General features: G+C 48.7%; 1 protein-coding gene across 9 annotated transcripts in view; it reads right to left on the bottom strand.

The window, feature by feature from the left end:
• The window catches only part of NUGGC (nuclear GTPase, germinal center associated), a 1501499-nt gene that overhangs the window by 629402 nt on the left and 854924 nt on the right, over positions 1-17173 (bottom strand). For all 9 annotated transcript variants that reach the window (XM_069221057.1, XM_069221058.1, XM_069221055.1 and 6 more), the window contains one exon: positions 3724-3883. In XM_069221057.1, coding sequence (XP_069077158.1) covers positions 3724-3883 — 160 coding nt within the window. The remainder of the gene's footprint in view (positions 1-3723; positions 3884-17173) is intronic.

Genomic DNA, 17173 nt, shown 5'->3' with positions numbered 1-17173 from the left:
GGATATTTGCCACACATAATAATTGTTTGAGAATGTCCTTAGATACTGGAATTGTTCCTTACAGCTATTAGGATTGTTGTTTTTTTATCCTTGAAGATTTGTTGGTGTAGCAAGTTGGCTCTTTATATACTATTTCAAAGTAAGAAATAGTGTGCACAGAGTCCAAGGGTTCCCCTTAGAGATAAAATAGTGGCAAAAGTAGATAATTCTAATGCTCTATTTTGTGCTAGTGTGGGCGAGCAATAGGCTTATCAGAGGGTAGTGTTAGGCATTTGTTGTACACACACAGGGAATAAATGAGGAACACACACTCAAAGACTTACTCCAGGCCAGTAGGTTTTATATTGAAAAATATATTTTCTTAGTTTATTTTAAGAACCACAGGTTCAAGATTTACAAGTAATACTTCAAATGTAAGGTACTTCACTTAGATACTTTAGGAACTTTGAATAAAAGCAATATCATATACAGTCTTTCTAAAAATGGCAATAAGCTATTTTCAAAGTGGACACAGTGCAAAAATCAACAGTTCCTGGGGGAGGAAAGTAAAGGTTAGATTAGGAGGTAAGTAAAACACTTACAAGTCTCAGTTCTGGGGTATAGGCAGCCCACTGTTGGGGGTTCAAGGCAACCTCAAAGTTACCGCACCAGCAGCTCAGGGCCGGTCAGGTGCAGAGGTCAAAGATGTGCCCAAAACACATAGGCGCCTATGGAGAACAGGGGTGCTCTGGTTCCAGTCTGCCAGCAGGTAAGTACCTGCGTCCTTGGTGGGGGGTGGGGGGGCAGACCAGGGGGGTTTTGTAGAGCACTGGGGGGGGGGACACAAGTAGGCACACAAAACACACCCTCAGCAGCACAAGGGCGGCCAGGTGCAGCATGCAAAGCAGGCGTCTGGTTTTAGGTAGGAAACAATGGAGGGACCCGGGGGTCACTCTAGCGGTGCAGGCAGGCACAGGGGGGGGGGCTTCGGGACAGCCACCACCTGGGCTAGGCAGAGGGTCACCTAGGGGTCACTCCTGCGTCGAAGTTCGGTTCCTTCAGGTCCTGGGGGCTGCGGGTGCAGTGTTGGTTCCAGGCGTCGGGTCCCTTGTTACAGGCAATTGCGGTCATGGGAACCTCTGGATTCTCTCTGCAGGCGTCGCTGTGGGCGTTCAGGGGGGTCGTCTCTGTTTACTCACGGGCTCGCAGTCGCCGAGGAGTCCTCCCTGAGGTGTTTGTCCTCTGGATCTCGAGCCCGGGGCGTCGGGTGCGGAGTGTGAAGTCTCACGCTTCCGGCGGGAAACGTGCAGTCTTTGAAAGTTGCTTCTTTGTTGCAAAGAAGTAGCTGGTTTTGAACAGGGTCGCTGTTCACAGGAGTTTCTTGGTCCTTTAGTCCAGGGCAGTCCTCTGAGGCTTCAGAGGTCGCTGGAGCAGGTTTTCGAAGTTGGAGACAGGCTGGTAGGGCTGGGGCCAAAGCAGTTGTCGTCTTCCTCCTTCTCTGCAGGCTTGTAGGTCAGCAGTCCTCCTTGTTTCTTCAGGTTGCAGGAATCTGATTTCCTGGGTTCTAGGGTGCCCCTGAATACTAAATGTAGGGGTGTGTTTAGGTCTGGGGGCAGTAGCCAATGGCTACTGTCCTTGAGGGTGGCTACAACCTCCTTGTGCCTCCTCCCCGAGGGGAGGGGGGGCACATCCCTATTCCTATTGGGGGAATCCTCCAAAATCAAGATGGAGGATTTCTAAAGGCAGGGGTCACATCAGCTCACGACACCTTAGGGGCTGTCCTGACTGGTGGGTGACTCCTTGTTTTTCTCATTATCTCCCCTAGACTTGCCGCCAAAAGTGGGGGCTGTGTCCAGGGGGCGGGCATCTCCACTAGCTGGAGTGCCCTGGGGCATTGTAACATGAAGCTTGAGCCTTTGAGGCTCACTGCTAGGTGTTACAGTTCCTGCAGGGGGGAAGTGTTAAGCATCTCCGTCCAGTGCAGACTTTTGTTTCTGGCCTCAGAGAGCACAAAGGCTCTCACCCCAGGGGGTCAGAAACTCGTCTCTCAGCATCAGGCTGGCACAGACCAGTCAGTCCTGCACTGAAGGATTAGGTAAAATACAGGGGGCATCTCTAAGATGCCGTCTGTGTGCATTTTTTAATAAATCCAACACTGGCATCAGTGTGAGCTTATTATTCTGAGAAGTTTGATACCAAACTTCCCAGTATTCAGTGTAGCCATTATGGAGCTGTGGAGTTCGTTTTTGACAAACTCCCAGATCATATACTTAATATGGTCACACTGTACTTACAATGTCTAAGAATGGATTTAGACACTGTAGGGGCATATTGCTCGTGCAGCTATGTCCTCACCTGTGGTATAGTGCACCCTGCCTTGGGGCTGTAAGGCCTGCTAGAGGGGTGACTTACATATGCCACAGGCAGTATTTTGTGTGCATGGCACCATGAGGAGGATGCCATGTCGACTTTGCATTTTTCTCCCCAACACACGTAATCTACAATGGCAGTGTGCCTGTGTTAGGTAAGGGGTCCCCTAGGGTGACAACACATGCTGCAGCCCTTAGAGACCTTCCCTGGTCACAGGGCCCTTGGTACCACTGGTCCCTTCTACAAGAGACTTATCTGTGTGCCAGGGGTGTGCCAATTGTTGAAACAATGGTACATGTTAGGTGAAAGAACACTGGTGCTGGGGCCTGGTTAGCAGGGTCCCATCACCCTTCTCAGTCGAGTCAGCATCAGTATATGCCAAAAGGTGGGGGGGGGGTAACTGCAACAGGGAGCCATTTTCCTACAGTTGGTTACAACAGGAATACGGGAGTCCTTTGTACATCCACCACAACTTGTATTTACAATTTAGTACCCACTCATGGGTGACTTTTCTGGTGTGTCACAACAGATGGACCAATGTACACGGATGGCAATATGATCCTGAACTGTGTATACATGGATTATTATAACAATTCAGTAATCTGTTCCTCTTATTTTTAACCTTGTCTTGCAACGTATTTTTCCTATATCAATCATGAGAATCCATTATTTCCTCAGATATTCATGCTCCCACGTCCTGAAGAAGACACTCATGACTGGTCCCTCGGTCAAAATGTAATGAGCAGACTTCCCGAAGAAGACCTTTCCTACGCTTAGTAAATGTGGAATGAGAGAAAAACAAGGCCTTTTGGACATCTATGCTGACCCGAATTATATTTCTTTTTGTTAGGGGCCCCAACATGAACCACACACAACAGTTATTTTCTTCCCTGGTGTGTTTAGTAATTGAAACCCTTATAAAACCTGAAGTAGGACACAGTCAATGAAGTTTTGCTCAGTGTCAACTAGGGTCCATTTTGGAGGTCTTGTATGATCTCCTGTACTGTCCATTTCAAACCTGGCATATTCACTTTTTCTACATCTGCCAGACTATTTGGTCACCAGCATGCCTCATGTGTGTGATCTTTTTTCATTTTGAATGAATGTACATGACAAAGTATTCAGAACTGATTCAACTGTCTGTGTATATTTTTCAAGATAATTGTTTTTGAAAAAGAAATTAACTCTAACAGGAAGTGCTGGTCACTTTCCCTTTAAGACCACAGCTACACCATATTCCTTTTTCTCATTCATTGTTCAATCAGCAATTTATGGTTACCAGGGGGACACAAGAAATATATAATTGTTCAGACCAGCTAAACACTACCGTCAAAACCTTCACTAGGCCAAGCCCAATAGAGGCATGTCTCTTACCACAGCATTCCACTCCTCCAATTGCTGCTTCCGGATAAAATCAAACCTTTCTGTTTCGATATTAAGTTTCTGGAGTTTATCTTTCAATGTGTGGAAGAAAAGGTCCAATCTCCTCCAGACGGCATTACTAAAAGACTTCAGGCAGCAGAACAATTTATCACTGCAAAGCAATAAAAATAAAATATTTGCATTTGAACTGCTTTTTATGTTATTTTCATTAGAGGTGGGAAACTGCAGTGAGTGAACTCCGAAAAGTATATTCAAACAGGCAAGCATGGAAATGTCCATATTGGTTCGTAGATCGCTTTTGGGAATTCATTGAACAGAATCAGTTAGGTACAACATGGAATTAGGGATGGTACTTTTTCATAGTATGGATCTATTAATCGTGGAAAACGGCCTTTTCGTCGCTGTCGGAGCAACACATAGCGTAGCCACACAAGCATTACCACGCTTTCCTGAACCACGCATGTGCCTGAACAACGCAAATGCGTGGTTAAGGCACCATGCATCTGTGTGGTTCAGGCACACAGCAGGAACAACCGGGCGAAGAACACAGTGGGTGGGTAAGTGGGGCTGGGGCAGGTGGGGGAGATTTTTAAGGAAAGGGCGGGTTAGGTTTAAGAGTTCAGGGTTGGGGTGGGGAGAGTCAGGGTAGTTTTTAAGACAGTTTTGGGTAGGTTTTAGGGCAGGGTTGGAGGGGTGAGGTAGTTTAGGAACAGGATTGGGTAGTTTTTAGGACAGGGTAGGTTTTAGGGATGGAGAAGTTTTAGGATGAAGGCGGGGTCGTTTCTTTTGACAGGGTGGGGTCGTTTTTAGGACGGGGTAAGATTTAGGGCATGGACGGGGGAGTTGGTGTGATTTTTAGGGTTCAGGGTGGGGGTCAGGATAGTTTTTAGGACAGGGTGGGGTAATTTTTAAAACAGGGTAGGTTCTAGGGTTCAGGGCGGGGGTTGGGGTAGTTTTTAGGACAGGGTGGGGTAGGTGTTAGGGTTCAGAGCGGGGGGCCGGGGGCAGTTTTTAGGACAGGGTGGGGAAGCTTTTAGGACAGGGTGGGGTCGTTTTTAGGACAGGGATCAGGGTAGTTTTTAGGACAGGGTAGGGTAAGTTTAAAGGCTGAGGGCAGTGGTGGGGGGCTGGGTTAGTTTTTAGGACAGGGTAGGTTTTAGGGGTCAGGGCGGTGTCTGGGTAATTTTTAGGACAGGGTGGGGTAGTTTTTAGGACAGGGCAGGTTTTAGGACAGGGCACCATAGCATTTAGGGTTTAGGACAGAAGCGGGAGTCGGGGTAGTTTTTAGGACAGGGCAGGGTAGGTTTTAGGGAGGGGTCGGGTGATTTTTAGGACAGAGTAGGTTTTATGGTTTAGGGCAGGGGGTCAGAATAGTTTTTTAGGACAGGGTGTGGTAGTTTGTAGGACAGGGTAGGTTTTAGGGTTCAGGGCGAGGAGGTTTTCGGGGGGGGGGGGCAGGGGGGGGGGGTTGTATCACACAACCACGCATGGCGTTACAACATATACCTTTATTAAGCATGCTTTTACAACAAAATTAGTTGTAAAAGCATGCGTGCTACAGGCATGAGTGGTAAAGAGGTGGTAATCGTTCCTACCGCATTAAGCCATTTATCGTCTCTTACAAGTCCCCCAAATTCTGGAATAGAAGTCATCCTTGTTTCAGTCACAATCTATAGTTTTTACGGTGCGCATCCTAAAAGTTGAATGATTATTTGATGGGTATTATATAATCCACTGGATTGATTGAAGTTTAATGGCACTGAAGATAAACTTGATATGCCTTTGTCCTTCAGTGTCTTGAATTAGGAAGGATACTTTGTACATAGTTTTGCTCTGAAGCCCTAAAACACAGGTCTCATTTCACAAGCTCAAGATTAGAATCAGCAAAGACTATGGATCTGGTTATTAACACCAGAAACAGATTAAATGAATTGCATGGCGTGCATTCAGCACCAAGTAAGAGGAACTTTATAGAAACAGAAGGCCACCTGCCTCTGCACCTGTAGAAACACGAAATCCACCCACATGTCCAACACCTGGGATACAGAGACCATCCCCTTCTAGTGAACAGAGGCCTTCAGTGGAGCAGCAGCCGGGGAGATAGTCTGCACAAACCCTTCTAGGGAGATACACAAGTAAAGCACTTTGTGTTGCATTGGGCAAGGTAAACCCGAGTGTTTGATCATGACCTTTACTGCGGTAGTTAAAAAGAATAACATAGGTTTGACGACTGCTTATAACAATTTACTATCTGTAATACTCACAACAGTTCTCACTCCTTGCTTGGACTTTCTTGCATTGGTTTTTGAAAGATTTTGAAATCTAATAACATTTTTAACCTTATCTGTAACATTAGCACGGCTTTCCTGCTCAGAAACAGAACATATATAGTTCCGAATGAAGTGCAAAATGAAAATGTAAGGGTGCTTGGTGCACGCGGGAATCCCTCTGCATGGCTTGGGTCCATAAAAAAGTGTTCCAACCAGTGGAGCAGCAAATCTCGCTGGAAACCTGGGTCCGACTTTGGTGGGGGCCCTGGGTTTAAAAAGAATTTATAGGGTTAAAAGCACGTGAGCTTCCAAATGGATCCTGCAGTTTTCAGGCAACGATAAAAATATCAAGGTAAGTCTGGCGCGAGATGGGAGTTTTGTTCAGTGGGAGCTTTGACTCACCATGAAGTCGGGCAGAGGGTTAATGTGCCTGCTGCAAACAACGAGTACCACGCAGATCACAGAACTGCGTGAGGGAGCTATGAGTAGCGCTATAAAAAATGAATTGATTGTCAGACAGGAGCTATGGCGGGAGGAGGGGCACTGATGGCGAGTGGTAGTGAGGGAAGTCTTGGAGGAGGTGGCCACTGCGGGGGCATAAAGACAGTGGCATTGGGCGCCACCAGCGCTAGGGCCAGCCCTGCCTTTGCCCAGAGGCCACCACCTGAAGAAACAAAAGGCACTACAGGAAGCTCAACATTCCCATCACAAGTAACCTTAGCACTCTTCCATTAACTGGGTGACAGAGGGAAATAGCGAGGCACAGACCGCAATGTCAAAACATTCATGACACATTCCCGCCCAGCTGGATGAAGCAGTGGTATTGGGCATTTCACACTAGCTGACTTCAAACTGAGCGGGAACACTAAGGAGTCTGCAGGGGCCTGGACGTCTCCACACCTCTCTGGTGATCCAGAGAAGGCAGCATGACTGCTGCAAACTTGTTGAGGAAGCATTCTCAGCTTCACCACAGTTTCTTTGAAAGCACCAGGACTTAAACCCCTGCAGCGCGGCAGCATCTTTGACGGCTGACTAGTGCTCTGAAGCACCATCTTACTCAACACTCTCAAAGACAGAGATCGCTTAAAAGAAATACGTCCACTCATGCTCTTCTCAAAGGAGCAGGAGTGAAACTGCTGGGCAGCCTTCTCTGGGAGAAGAGACCTGACAGCCCAATGGCGCGTCCTGCAGACACTGACAGTAATCGACGCGACTTCATGCCGCTGCAGACAGCACCCGTCGCCGAGAGGTGCTCAGTGTCTGGGTCAGTTTGTGAAGAAGGGGGTCTACATTTACCATCAGGAGTCTCTAGGCCTCAGAGATTAGGGTGGTACCTGGAGAGGGCCCACGAGGAGCTGAGGCAGGACCGATGGCTCAATCTTCTAAACCAAAAGCCTATAGAGAAGACCTTCATGAAGAGCTCGTACAACTAGAGCAGCACGTGACAGGGAGTGCGCGCGCACATTTACATAAAACTCCTCCTATCAAGGAGTGGCACACCTCTGTGCCAGTGACCCTAGCCGGAAGGATGGCTCAGGCACTTCAATGCTGTAGGTCACATGTGTGAATCCGGGTAAGGCCAACTCTGGCTTCCTCCTTTCAAGCTCAATAAATTAGGTACTAGTAACACTTGGAATCTGAGCTGCTTAAAGGATGCAGAATTGCACTGTAAGACAATATATAAAACAAGTATTATTTACTCGCTGAAAGAAAATTCATAAAACTCAATTTAGTCTGCAAAGCCGACACCTAAAGACTTAACACAGCACTTACAACGGTGGCTTTAGAAAAAATACAAAGCTTAAGAAAGACACTGCAGACAATAAACCGTGTTTTGAAAGAAAACTCCAAAAACGAGTAAAAAAGAACCACGCGTTTGAAATAAATGCAAGCGCTTTGAAGCTATGAGCAAGTCTACTGAGTAGAAGGAACACATGAAAGATCGTCGATAATGGGTAGTCCGTTGTCAAGAGGTGTCATGTTGTTTGGGAGGGAATGTTGCCGCATGGCGAGAGAGGCCGACCTTAGAACTCAGGGACCAGCTTCGAGTCTTGGCGTTGGCTCCACATCCAGAGATGCAGTTAAACTTCCGTGACTTTAAAAATAAATTCTGACCTTGTGTAATGTAATTCTGGCTGTCATGCAAAGCGCTCCAATGCCCTCGGCCAAACAAAGTATGCGTTGCATAAAACTGAATACAAAATCTTAAACATACAATAGCTGATTTGCAGAGGTGCTCTGATTTCCGCTTGTACTACGAGGACTATGGTAGGTGGAAAGGGGTGGAGTAACCCTGTCGTCGTACGTCTGCATGCTTTCTTTGGGTGGGTTGCAAAGCCGAGCCCCTGCCACCCGAAGCTCCTCTGGATACGCTGCTAGCCAGGGCAACTATTGCCTCTGTCCTGTTCATCGGAACACATCCACATAAAGTCTCCATCTGATCCGCCTGTTGGAACCACACCCAGTAATGCCACAGAGAAGTGGGGCAGTCTGGGAATCATGTTCACAGCCACGAACTGTAGCAGGGCTGTATCTCACCTTTCACCTTGCTGTGCAGGGTCTCGGAGTTAGCCCCATGTACTTGGTTACCTCAAAAAGGCATTTTATTGATTTATTTTTTCAGTGTCAGGAACGTTCACATGTACGTCTTAGGCCTCTCTCTGGTCACTGGGTTTTAACTCCTCATACTTCTGGTTCTTGAGACCTTACAACAACTAGGTGATTAATTTGTAGTGGCTCATCTCATCACAGTCAATGGAATATTGAGGTGCTTGATGGAGATCAGGGTGATGTCTTTAAATCGTCAGCTTGCAGAAATCAACAGCAATTTTCACACCCCTACTGTACTCATGCTGTATGCTTTTTCAGGGTCGGTAAAGCTGGCAGAATTTCCATATCCACACCAAAGGCCAAGGAACTAAAGAACTTGAGGTCAGAGTGCAGGGGCAGCACCTTTGTGCCATCACTCCCTGAGGGAGTGGAAGAATACTGTAGAGTGCAATGGCACCACCTATCAGAGAACCACGCCAATTGCTTAAAACAAAAAAAAAAAAAATCATTATCCAGTCTGACATGTCGGGATATTCCAAAGGTGCAAAAGGAAATTGTAACTTACCCAGTAGATATCTGTTCCTGCCATGTAGTGCTGTAGATTCACATGCTCTCCATATCTCCTGGCATCTAGTGTTGGTTTCAGAGTGTTACAAGTTGTTTTTTATGAAGCAGCATTTCTGAGTCATGGGATCAAGTGACTCCTTCTCGGTGATGCTGCGCATGGGCATCAACTCCTTTGTTAGGTTATTTTCCCGCAGGCGGGTGAGAGAGTATAAAGAAAGTATAGAGAAAGATATCCAAGCAAATGTAAAGCAACTTCTGTGAAGACAGCCAAAGCCGTAATGAGGGCTTTTGACTTCAGGAGCCATATCACAAAGTTGAGTGACTTGGGGTCTGGATGTCTGATCTGTCCTTGTTTCTGAGTGAGAAGACCCGGCCTGTTGGGGAGCTTCTTGTGGAGGACAAGCGAGAAGTTCAGAAGTGTGCTGAACCATGGTTGTCAAGCCGAGGTGGGAGCTAAAAGGATCATGGTGAGGGAAGTTTGTCTTATCTTCCAAACCAGGAATGGAATGAGAGGAAGAGGTGGAAAGGCGTAAGCAAATATCCCTGACCGGTTTTCATCCACACAGCATTGCCCTTGGAGCAGGTCTGCAAAGTTGTTGTTCGATCCCAGGAGATATTCTGCTACTCAGTGAATGTGGTGGTGAAGAGCCCACTTCCATACTTTCTGAGCAAGTTGTGACAGCTGGGATGACCGTGCCCCCCCCCCCCCCCACCCCCCCCCACAGTTTTGTAGATAATATATAGCTGTCATGTTGTCAGTTTGAACTAAGACAACATTGTGTCACAGGTGAGTAAAGGAAAGCTTTCAGGGCTAAAAATACTGCCTGAAGCTCCAGGTAACTGATCTATGTAGAAAGCTCGTCTGGTGTGTGGTGGGTCCCTATGGTACTTACAACTTATACCAGGTATGCCCTATTAGTGTAGTGTAGGCGGTGTCTAGAAGCCAGGCTCTCTAGAGGTAGCTGTGGATGAGCAGCCAAGGCCTCTCTAGGAGACATGCAAAGCTCATTAAATACCACTTGTAGTCACACAGCACTTACACGCATGAAAGAAACCACAGTGTTACAAAACATAAATGTACTTTATTTTAGTGACAGAATACCAACATTACTAAAAAGGCAATACTCCCTTAGGAGGTAAGAAAACACACTAAATATGTACACTAGTAATCAGAAATAGGCACAGAAAGCATTAGATAACAGTGCAAATGTAAATAAACAATGGTGGCCCTAAAGTGAGCACAAACCATATACTAAAAAAATGGAATGTGAATGCAGGACCCCCACCTAGGTAAGTGGAATGTGTAGAGGGAAGCTAGGAGTACTAGGGAACCACAGAGGTAAGTAGCACAGTACCCCCCCCCCCCTCCAAGCGAGCAGGAAAGCAGGAGTAAATCACTGGAATTTCCCCCAAACAACCGAAAAGTAAGGAAAAGAAGAAAAGAAGACACCCAGAAATGACTGCAAAAAAACAGTGGTGGATCCCTGGAGAGGAAGACATGTGGAGAAAGGGGACCAAGTCCAAGAGTCACAGTGGAGTCCAGGAGGAGTAGGAGCTACTACCCACCCAGCTGCACTTAGAGGAGTTGGTTGACAGTGATGAAGAACAGGTCAGCACTGCAGCCCAGAACCGGGAAGAGAGTTCCTGAGGAATGCAGAAGATGACCCACGCTGGAGTGAAGGTTGCAGATGGGTGTCCGTGCAGAAATTCCTCCATCAAGCCTTGGCAAAGGCAAATTTGTGGTTAGTGGAAAAGTGGTGCTAGGGACCAGCAAGGCCAAGGAGGACTCAACCCTGGGGAGGGGGTGAGGTCACCGAGGAACCCTCAGCGACACAGAGCCCACAGGAGCAGAGGCAGCAACCAAAGAAGTCCCACAGGACCGGGACACAGGAGTTGCAGAAGGAGCGCACGTAGCACTACAGAAGAGGATCCAACGCCACAGGAGAACCAAGCAGAGGGCTGAGCGTCGCAGGACGGAGTGCTGGAGCTGCACGTAACCAGAAAAACCCTTGGAGGAGATACCAACAAGCCTTGGCAGCTGCAAGAGATGTGGTGCACAGGAGTACTATCCTGCATGGGAAAGCAAAGGCTTACTGTAGGAAGTTGGCTCAAAGTGAGAGATAGTGTGCACAGAGTCCAAGGGTTCCCCTTAACGGTTGATACTAGCAAAATTAGATAATACCAATGCTCTGTTTTGTGGTAGTGTGGTCGAGCAGTAGGCTTATCAGAGGGTAGTGTTAAGCACTTGTTGTACACACACAGGCAATAAATGAGGAACACACACTCAAAGACTTAACTCCAGGCCAATAGATTTTTATATAGAAAAATATATTTTCTTAATTTTAGAACCACAAGATTCAAATTTGATGTAAGTACATCAAATACAAGATACTTCACACAGGTAAGTATAGAACTGTGCAAAAATCAACAGTTCCCGGGGGAGGTAAGTTTGGTTAGTTTTCTCAGGTAAGTAAAGCACTTATACAGTCAGTCTCCTGGGCATCGGCAGCCCCCCGTTGGGGGTTCAAGGCAACCCCAAAGTCACAGCACTAGCAACACAGGGCCGGTCAGGTGCAAAGGTCAAAGGAGGGCCCAAAACACATAGGCGCCTATGAAGAACAAGGGTGCTCCGGTCCTAGTGTGCTTACCGGTAAGTACATGCGTCCTCGGGGAGCAGGCCAGGGGGGATTTGTAGAGCACTGGGGGGAACACGCATAAGCCCAAAAAGCACACCCTCGGCGGCACAGGGGCGGCCTGGTGCAGTAGGCAAAGTAGGCATCGGGTTTGCTATAGAAAACAATGGAGGGGCCCGGGGGTCACTTAGGCAATGCAGGCAGGGCACAGGGGGGCTTCTTGGGCCAGCCACCGACTGGGCTCGGATGAGGGCTGCCTGCTGGTCACTCCTGTTCCAGTAGGTGGTTCCTCTCGGTCCTGGGGGCTGCGGGTGCAGTGCTTGGTCCAGGAGTCGGGTTCCTTTGTTACTAGCCAGTCGCTGTCAGGGGAGCCTCTGGATCCTCTCTGCAGGCGTCGCTGTGGATGTGCATGGAGGACGACTCAGGGTGTCCACTTCATTGGAGTTGCCTTGGACTCCTCTCTGCGGTGTTGGTTTCGCCAACCTTGAGCCGGGGGCGTCGGGTGCAGAGTGTGAAGTCTCACACTTCCGGCAGGAAGTGAGAGTCTCTTTAAAGTTGCTAAAAAGTTGCAAAGTTGTTGAAGTTTCTGAACAGTGCTGCTGTTCTTGGGAGTTTCTTGGTCCTTTAGGTGTAAGGCAGTCCTCTGAGTCCTTAGAGGTTGTTGGTCCCGTCGGATGCATCGCTGTGCAGGTTCTTTGAGTCTGGAGACAGGCCGGTAGGGCTGGGGTCAAGTCAGTTGGTGTCTCTGCGGGGCTTTCAGGTCAGCAGTCCTTGTTCTTTCTTCAGTTTGCAGGAATCTGATTTCCTGGGTTCAGGGTCGCACCTAAATACTAAATTTAGGGGTATGTTTAGGTTTGGGGGGCAGTAGCCAATGGCTACTGTTCTTGAGGGTGGCTACACCCTCCTTGTGCCTCCTCCCTGAGGGGAGGGGGCACATCCCTATTCCTATTGGGGGAATCCTCCAAAACCAAGATGGAGGATTTCTTAGCACAGGGGTCACCACAGCTCAGGACACTTTAGGGGCTGTCCTGACTGGCAGGTGACTCCTCGTGTATCTCATTATCTCCTCCAGCCTTGCCGCCAACAGTGGGGGCAGTGGCCAGAGGGGCGGACATCTCAACTAGCTGGGATGCCCTGGGGCACTGTAACAAAAGGCAGGAACCTTTGAGGCTCACCGCCAGGTGATACAGTTCCTGCAGGGGGAGGTGAGAAGCCCCTCCACCCAGTACAGGCTTCTGTTCCTGGCCACAGAGTGACAAAGGTACTCACCCCGTGTCGCCAGAAACTCGTCTGGTTGTGGCAGGCTGGCAGAAACTGGTCAGCCTAGCACTAGGAGTCGGACTGGTGTTTAGGGGGCGCCTCTAAGATGCCCTCTGGGTGTATTTTACAATAAATCTCACACTGGCATCAGTGTGCATTTATTGTGCTGAGAAGTTTGATACCAAACTTCCCAAATTTCAGTGTAGCCATTATGGAACTGTGGAGTTAGTAATTGAAAGACTCTCACACCATATACTCTTTATGGCTACCCTGCACTTACAATGTCTAAGGTTTGGCTTAGACACTGTAGGGGCATAGTGCTCATGCAACGATGCCCTCACCTGTGGTATAGTGCACCCTGCCTTAGGGCTGTAAGGCCTGCTAGAGGGGTGACTTACCTATGCCACAGGCAGTGGGTTGTGGGCATGGCACTCTGAGGGGAGTGCCATGTCGACTTAGTCATTTTCTCCCCACCAGCACACACAAGCTGTGAGGCAGTGTGCATGTGCTGAGTGAGGAGTCCCCAGGGTGTCATAATACATGCTGCAGCCCTTAGAGACCATTCCTGGCCACAGGGCCCTTGGTACCAGGGGTACCATTTACAAGGGACTTATCTGTGTGCCAGGGCTGTGACAATTGCGGGAACAAAGGTACAGTTTAGGGAAAGAACCCTGGTGCTGGGGCCTGGTTAGCAGGGTTCCAGCATACTTTCAAGCATAACTGGCATCAACAAAAGGCAAAAAGTTAGGGGGTAACCATGCCAAGGGAGGCATTTCCCTCCACTTACAGAAACCAAAGTTGGACTGCTGGCAGGGAGGACTAAGAGGCTTACTCCGGACCACCACCAGTGATACAGCATCCACGCAGCTTAGGAGGAGAGGTGATCCACGCAGCTGGTCATCTTTGCGGTTGGTGCCTGCTGATAAGGGGAGTGACTCCTTCACTGTAAGGGAGATTCCTTCTATTTTCTTATGCAGGCTGAAGAGTTGCTGTCTTCTGCAGATGCACAGCTGGGAAAATGTTGCAGAGCTGTCTGGAGCCGTGGAAACAAAGTTGCAGAAAAGTCTTCTTCGTGGATTGCAGCTCTGTCGGTTCCTGGAGGGTCCAGTCGCAGTTCCAGTGGCCAGAAGTCAAAGTGGAGGTTGAAGAGGAATTCTGCTAGAGTCTTGCAAGCCGAATCTGAGGACCCACCCAAGAGAGAGACCCTAAATAGCCCTGAAAGGGGGATTGGTCAACTAGCCAGGTGACTACCTATCAGGAGGGGGCTCTGAAGTCAGCTGCCTGGCCTGGCCACTCAGATGCTCCCAGAGGTCCATGCCAACCTTGGATTCAAGATGGCAAAACCCAGGGACCCTCTGGAGGAGCTCTGAGCACCGCCCCTGGGTGGTGATGGACAGGGGAGTGGTCACTCCCCTTTCCATTGTCCAGTTTCGCACCAGAGAAGGGGCTGTTGGTCCCTGAACCGGTGTAGACTGGTTTATGCATGGTGGGCACCAAATGTGCCCTTCAAAGCATACCAGTGGCTTGGGGAGGCTACCCCTCCCAAGCCATGTTAACCCCATTTCCAAAGGGAGAGGGTGTTACCCCCCTCTCCCAAAGGAAATCCTTTGTTCTGCCTTTCTGGACTTGAGCTGTTCAAGCAGCAGGAGGTCAGAAGCCTGTCTGAGGGGTGGCAGCAGCTTGGGCTGCCCGGAAAACCCTGGAAGACGGCTAGGAGCCATGCTGCGGGTCCTCTAAGGAGCACCCTGAGTGCATGGAATCATACTTCCAATACTGGCAACGGTATTGGGGTATGATTCCGACATGTTTGATACCAAACATGCCCAGGTTCGGAGTTACCATTATGTAGCTGGACATAGGTAGTGACCTATGTACAGTACACGTATAAAAAGGCGTCCTCGCACACACAACGTCCATGAAAATGGCACTGGAGTTTGTGGGGGCACCTCTGCTAGTGCAGGGGTGCCTTCGCACACAGCCCTCTGGGTTAGGAGGGCCTGCCATAGGGGTGACTTACAGTGACCTGGTGCAGTGACCTTGTAGTGAAAGGGTGCATGCACATTTTCACACAGGCTGCAATGGCAGGCATGCAGAACACTTTGCCTGGGCTCCCTATGGGTGGCATAACACATGCTGAGTCCATTCCCCCTGTAGGTATATAGACCACCTCAACAATTTGGGGTTTTCTCCTTTCATCTGTCTGAGCCAAAGAAGGGGTTTGTGGTCTGTCTGAAAAATGTAGTAAGTGCCAAACAGGTATGGCCTCATCCTCATCAAGGCCCAGACCACAGCAAAGGCCTCCCTTTCTATGGCTCACCAATGCTTCTCTCTAGGTGTCAACAGTCTGCTTATAAAATCAAATGGTTGGTCCTGGCCCTCAGCGTTAAGTTGAGATAGAACTGCCCCATACCCTACCTCAGAAGCATCTGCCTGTGCTATGAACGTCTTGGAGTAATCAGGGCTTTTTAAAACAGGTGCAGAGCACATGGTCTGTTTGAAGTCCTCAAAAGGTTTTAGACAGCTAGCTGTCCACAAAACGTTTTTAGGCATCTTTTTTAGAGGTGAGGTCATTAAGAGGGGCTACAATGGAGCCATAGTTCTCAATGAACCTCCTGTAATACCCAGTGAGGCCTAGGAAGGCTCTCACCCTGGTCTGTGTAGTAGGGGCAGTCCAGTCTAAAATAGCTTGGATCTTCCCCTGCAGTGGTTGAATCTGGCCTCCACCTATCAGGTGGCCCAGATACACAACCTTCTCCTGCTCTATCTGGCACTTTGAGGCCTTAATAATGAGGCCTCTCTTTTACAGGACCTCAGACATTCCACAGGTGGATCACGTGATCCTCCCAGGTGGAGCTGAAGATCGCTATATCGTCTAGATAAGCTGCATCATAGGCTTCCAAACCTTTGAGGACTGTGCTCACCAGCCTTTGGAATGTCGCAGGTGCATTTTTCAGACTAAATGGCATAACAGTGAATTGATAATGCCCTCCAATGGTTGAAAAATGCAGTTTTTGGCTTTGCATCATCTGACAATTTGATCTGCCAATATCCTGCAGTCAAGTCAAATGTGCTTAGATACCTGGCAGATGCCAATGTATCTATTAGCTCATCTGCTCTGGGGAGTGGATGAGCATCTGTTTTAGTGATAGTTTTGAGCCCTCCTTAGTCAACACAGGACCTTATCTCTTTTTTCCCCATTTTGGGAGTGAGGTTTTGGGACCGGCGCCACTGGGCTAGCCCAGGTGCTGTCAGAGTGCTCAATGACTCCTAGGTTCAGCATCTTTCGCACCTCTGCTTTGATGCAGTCTCTAACATGGTCAGGTTGCCTGTAAATTTGACCTCTGATAGGCAAACTGTTCCCTGTGTCAATGGTGTGTTCACACCATGTTGTCTGGCCAGGTGTCAGAGAAAACATTTCTGAGAACTGTCCTAGGAGGTTCCTGCAGTACTCTTTCTGAGATTCAGAGAGACAATCTGCTAGGACAGCCCCATTCACAGAGCCATCAGCTGCAGTGTTGGAGAAGAGGTCAGGGAGAAGGTCACTATCTTCTTCTGGTCCCTCATCAGTGGCCATGAGCAGGGTCATGTCAGCCCTGTCATAGTAGGGCTGAAGACGGTTCACATGAAGGTCCCTGAGGGGGCTTCTGGGAGTACCCAGGTCAGCCCAATAGGTGAACTCACTCTTCTTCTCCACTATTGTGTGTGGACCACGCCACTTGTCTTGTAGTGCCCTGGGAGCCACAGGCTCCAGGACCCACACTTTCTGCCCTGGCTGATAAGCAGTTAGGACAGCCTTCTGGACATGCCAATGCTTCAGCAGTTCTTGGCTAGTCTGAAGGGTTTTAGTGGCCTTTTACATGTACTCAGCCATTCTGGATCTGAGAACAAGTACATAATCCACAATTTCCTGCTCAGGGGGCTTGAGAGGTTGCTCCCCGCCCTCCCTTACAAAACCAAGTCAACCCCTAACAGGGTGCCTAAACAGAAGTTCAAAGGGGCTGTAGCCCACTCCCTTCTGAGGAACTTCCCTGAAGGCAAAAAGGAGGCATGGCGACAGGACATCCCATCTCATTCTGAGCTTTTCAGAGAGCCCCATGATCATGCTCTTGAGAGTTATTAAAACTCTCTACCAAACCATTGGTTTGGGGGTGGTAAGGGGTG

This window comes from Pleurodeles waltl, chromosome 2_2 (assembly GCF_031143425.1).
Source record: "Pleurodeles waltl isolate 20211129_DDA chromosome 2_2, aPleWal1.hap1.20221129, whole genome shotgun sequence".
Classification (NCBI taxonomy): domain Eukaryota; kingdom Metazoa; phylum Chordata; class Amphibia; order Caudata; family Salamandridae; genus Pleurodeles; species Pleurodeles waltl.
This window is presented reverse-complemented; position numbering and strand designations above follow the sequence as displayed.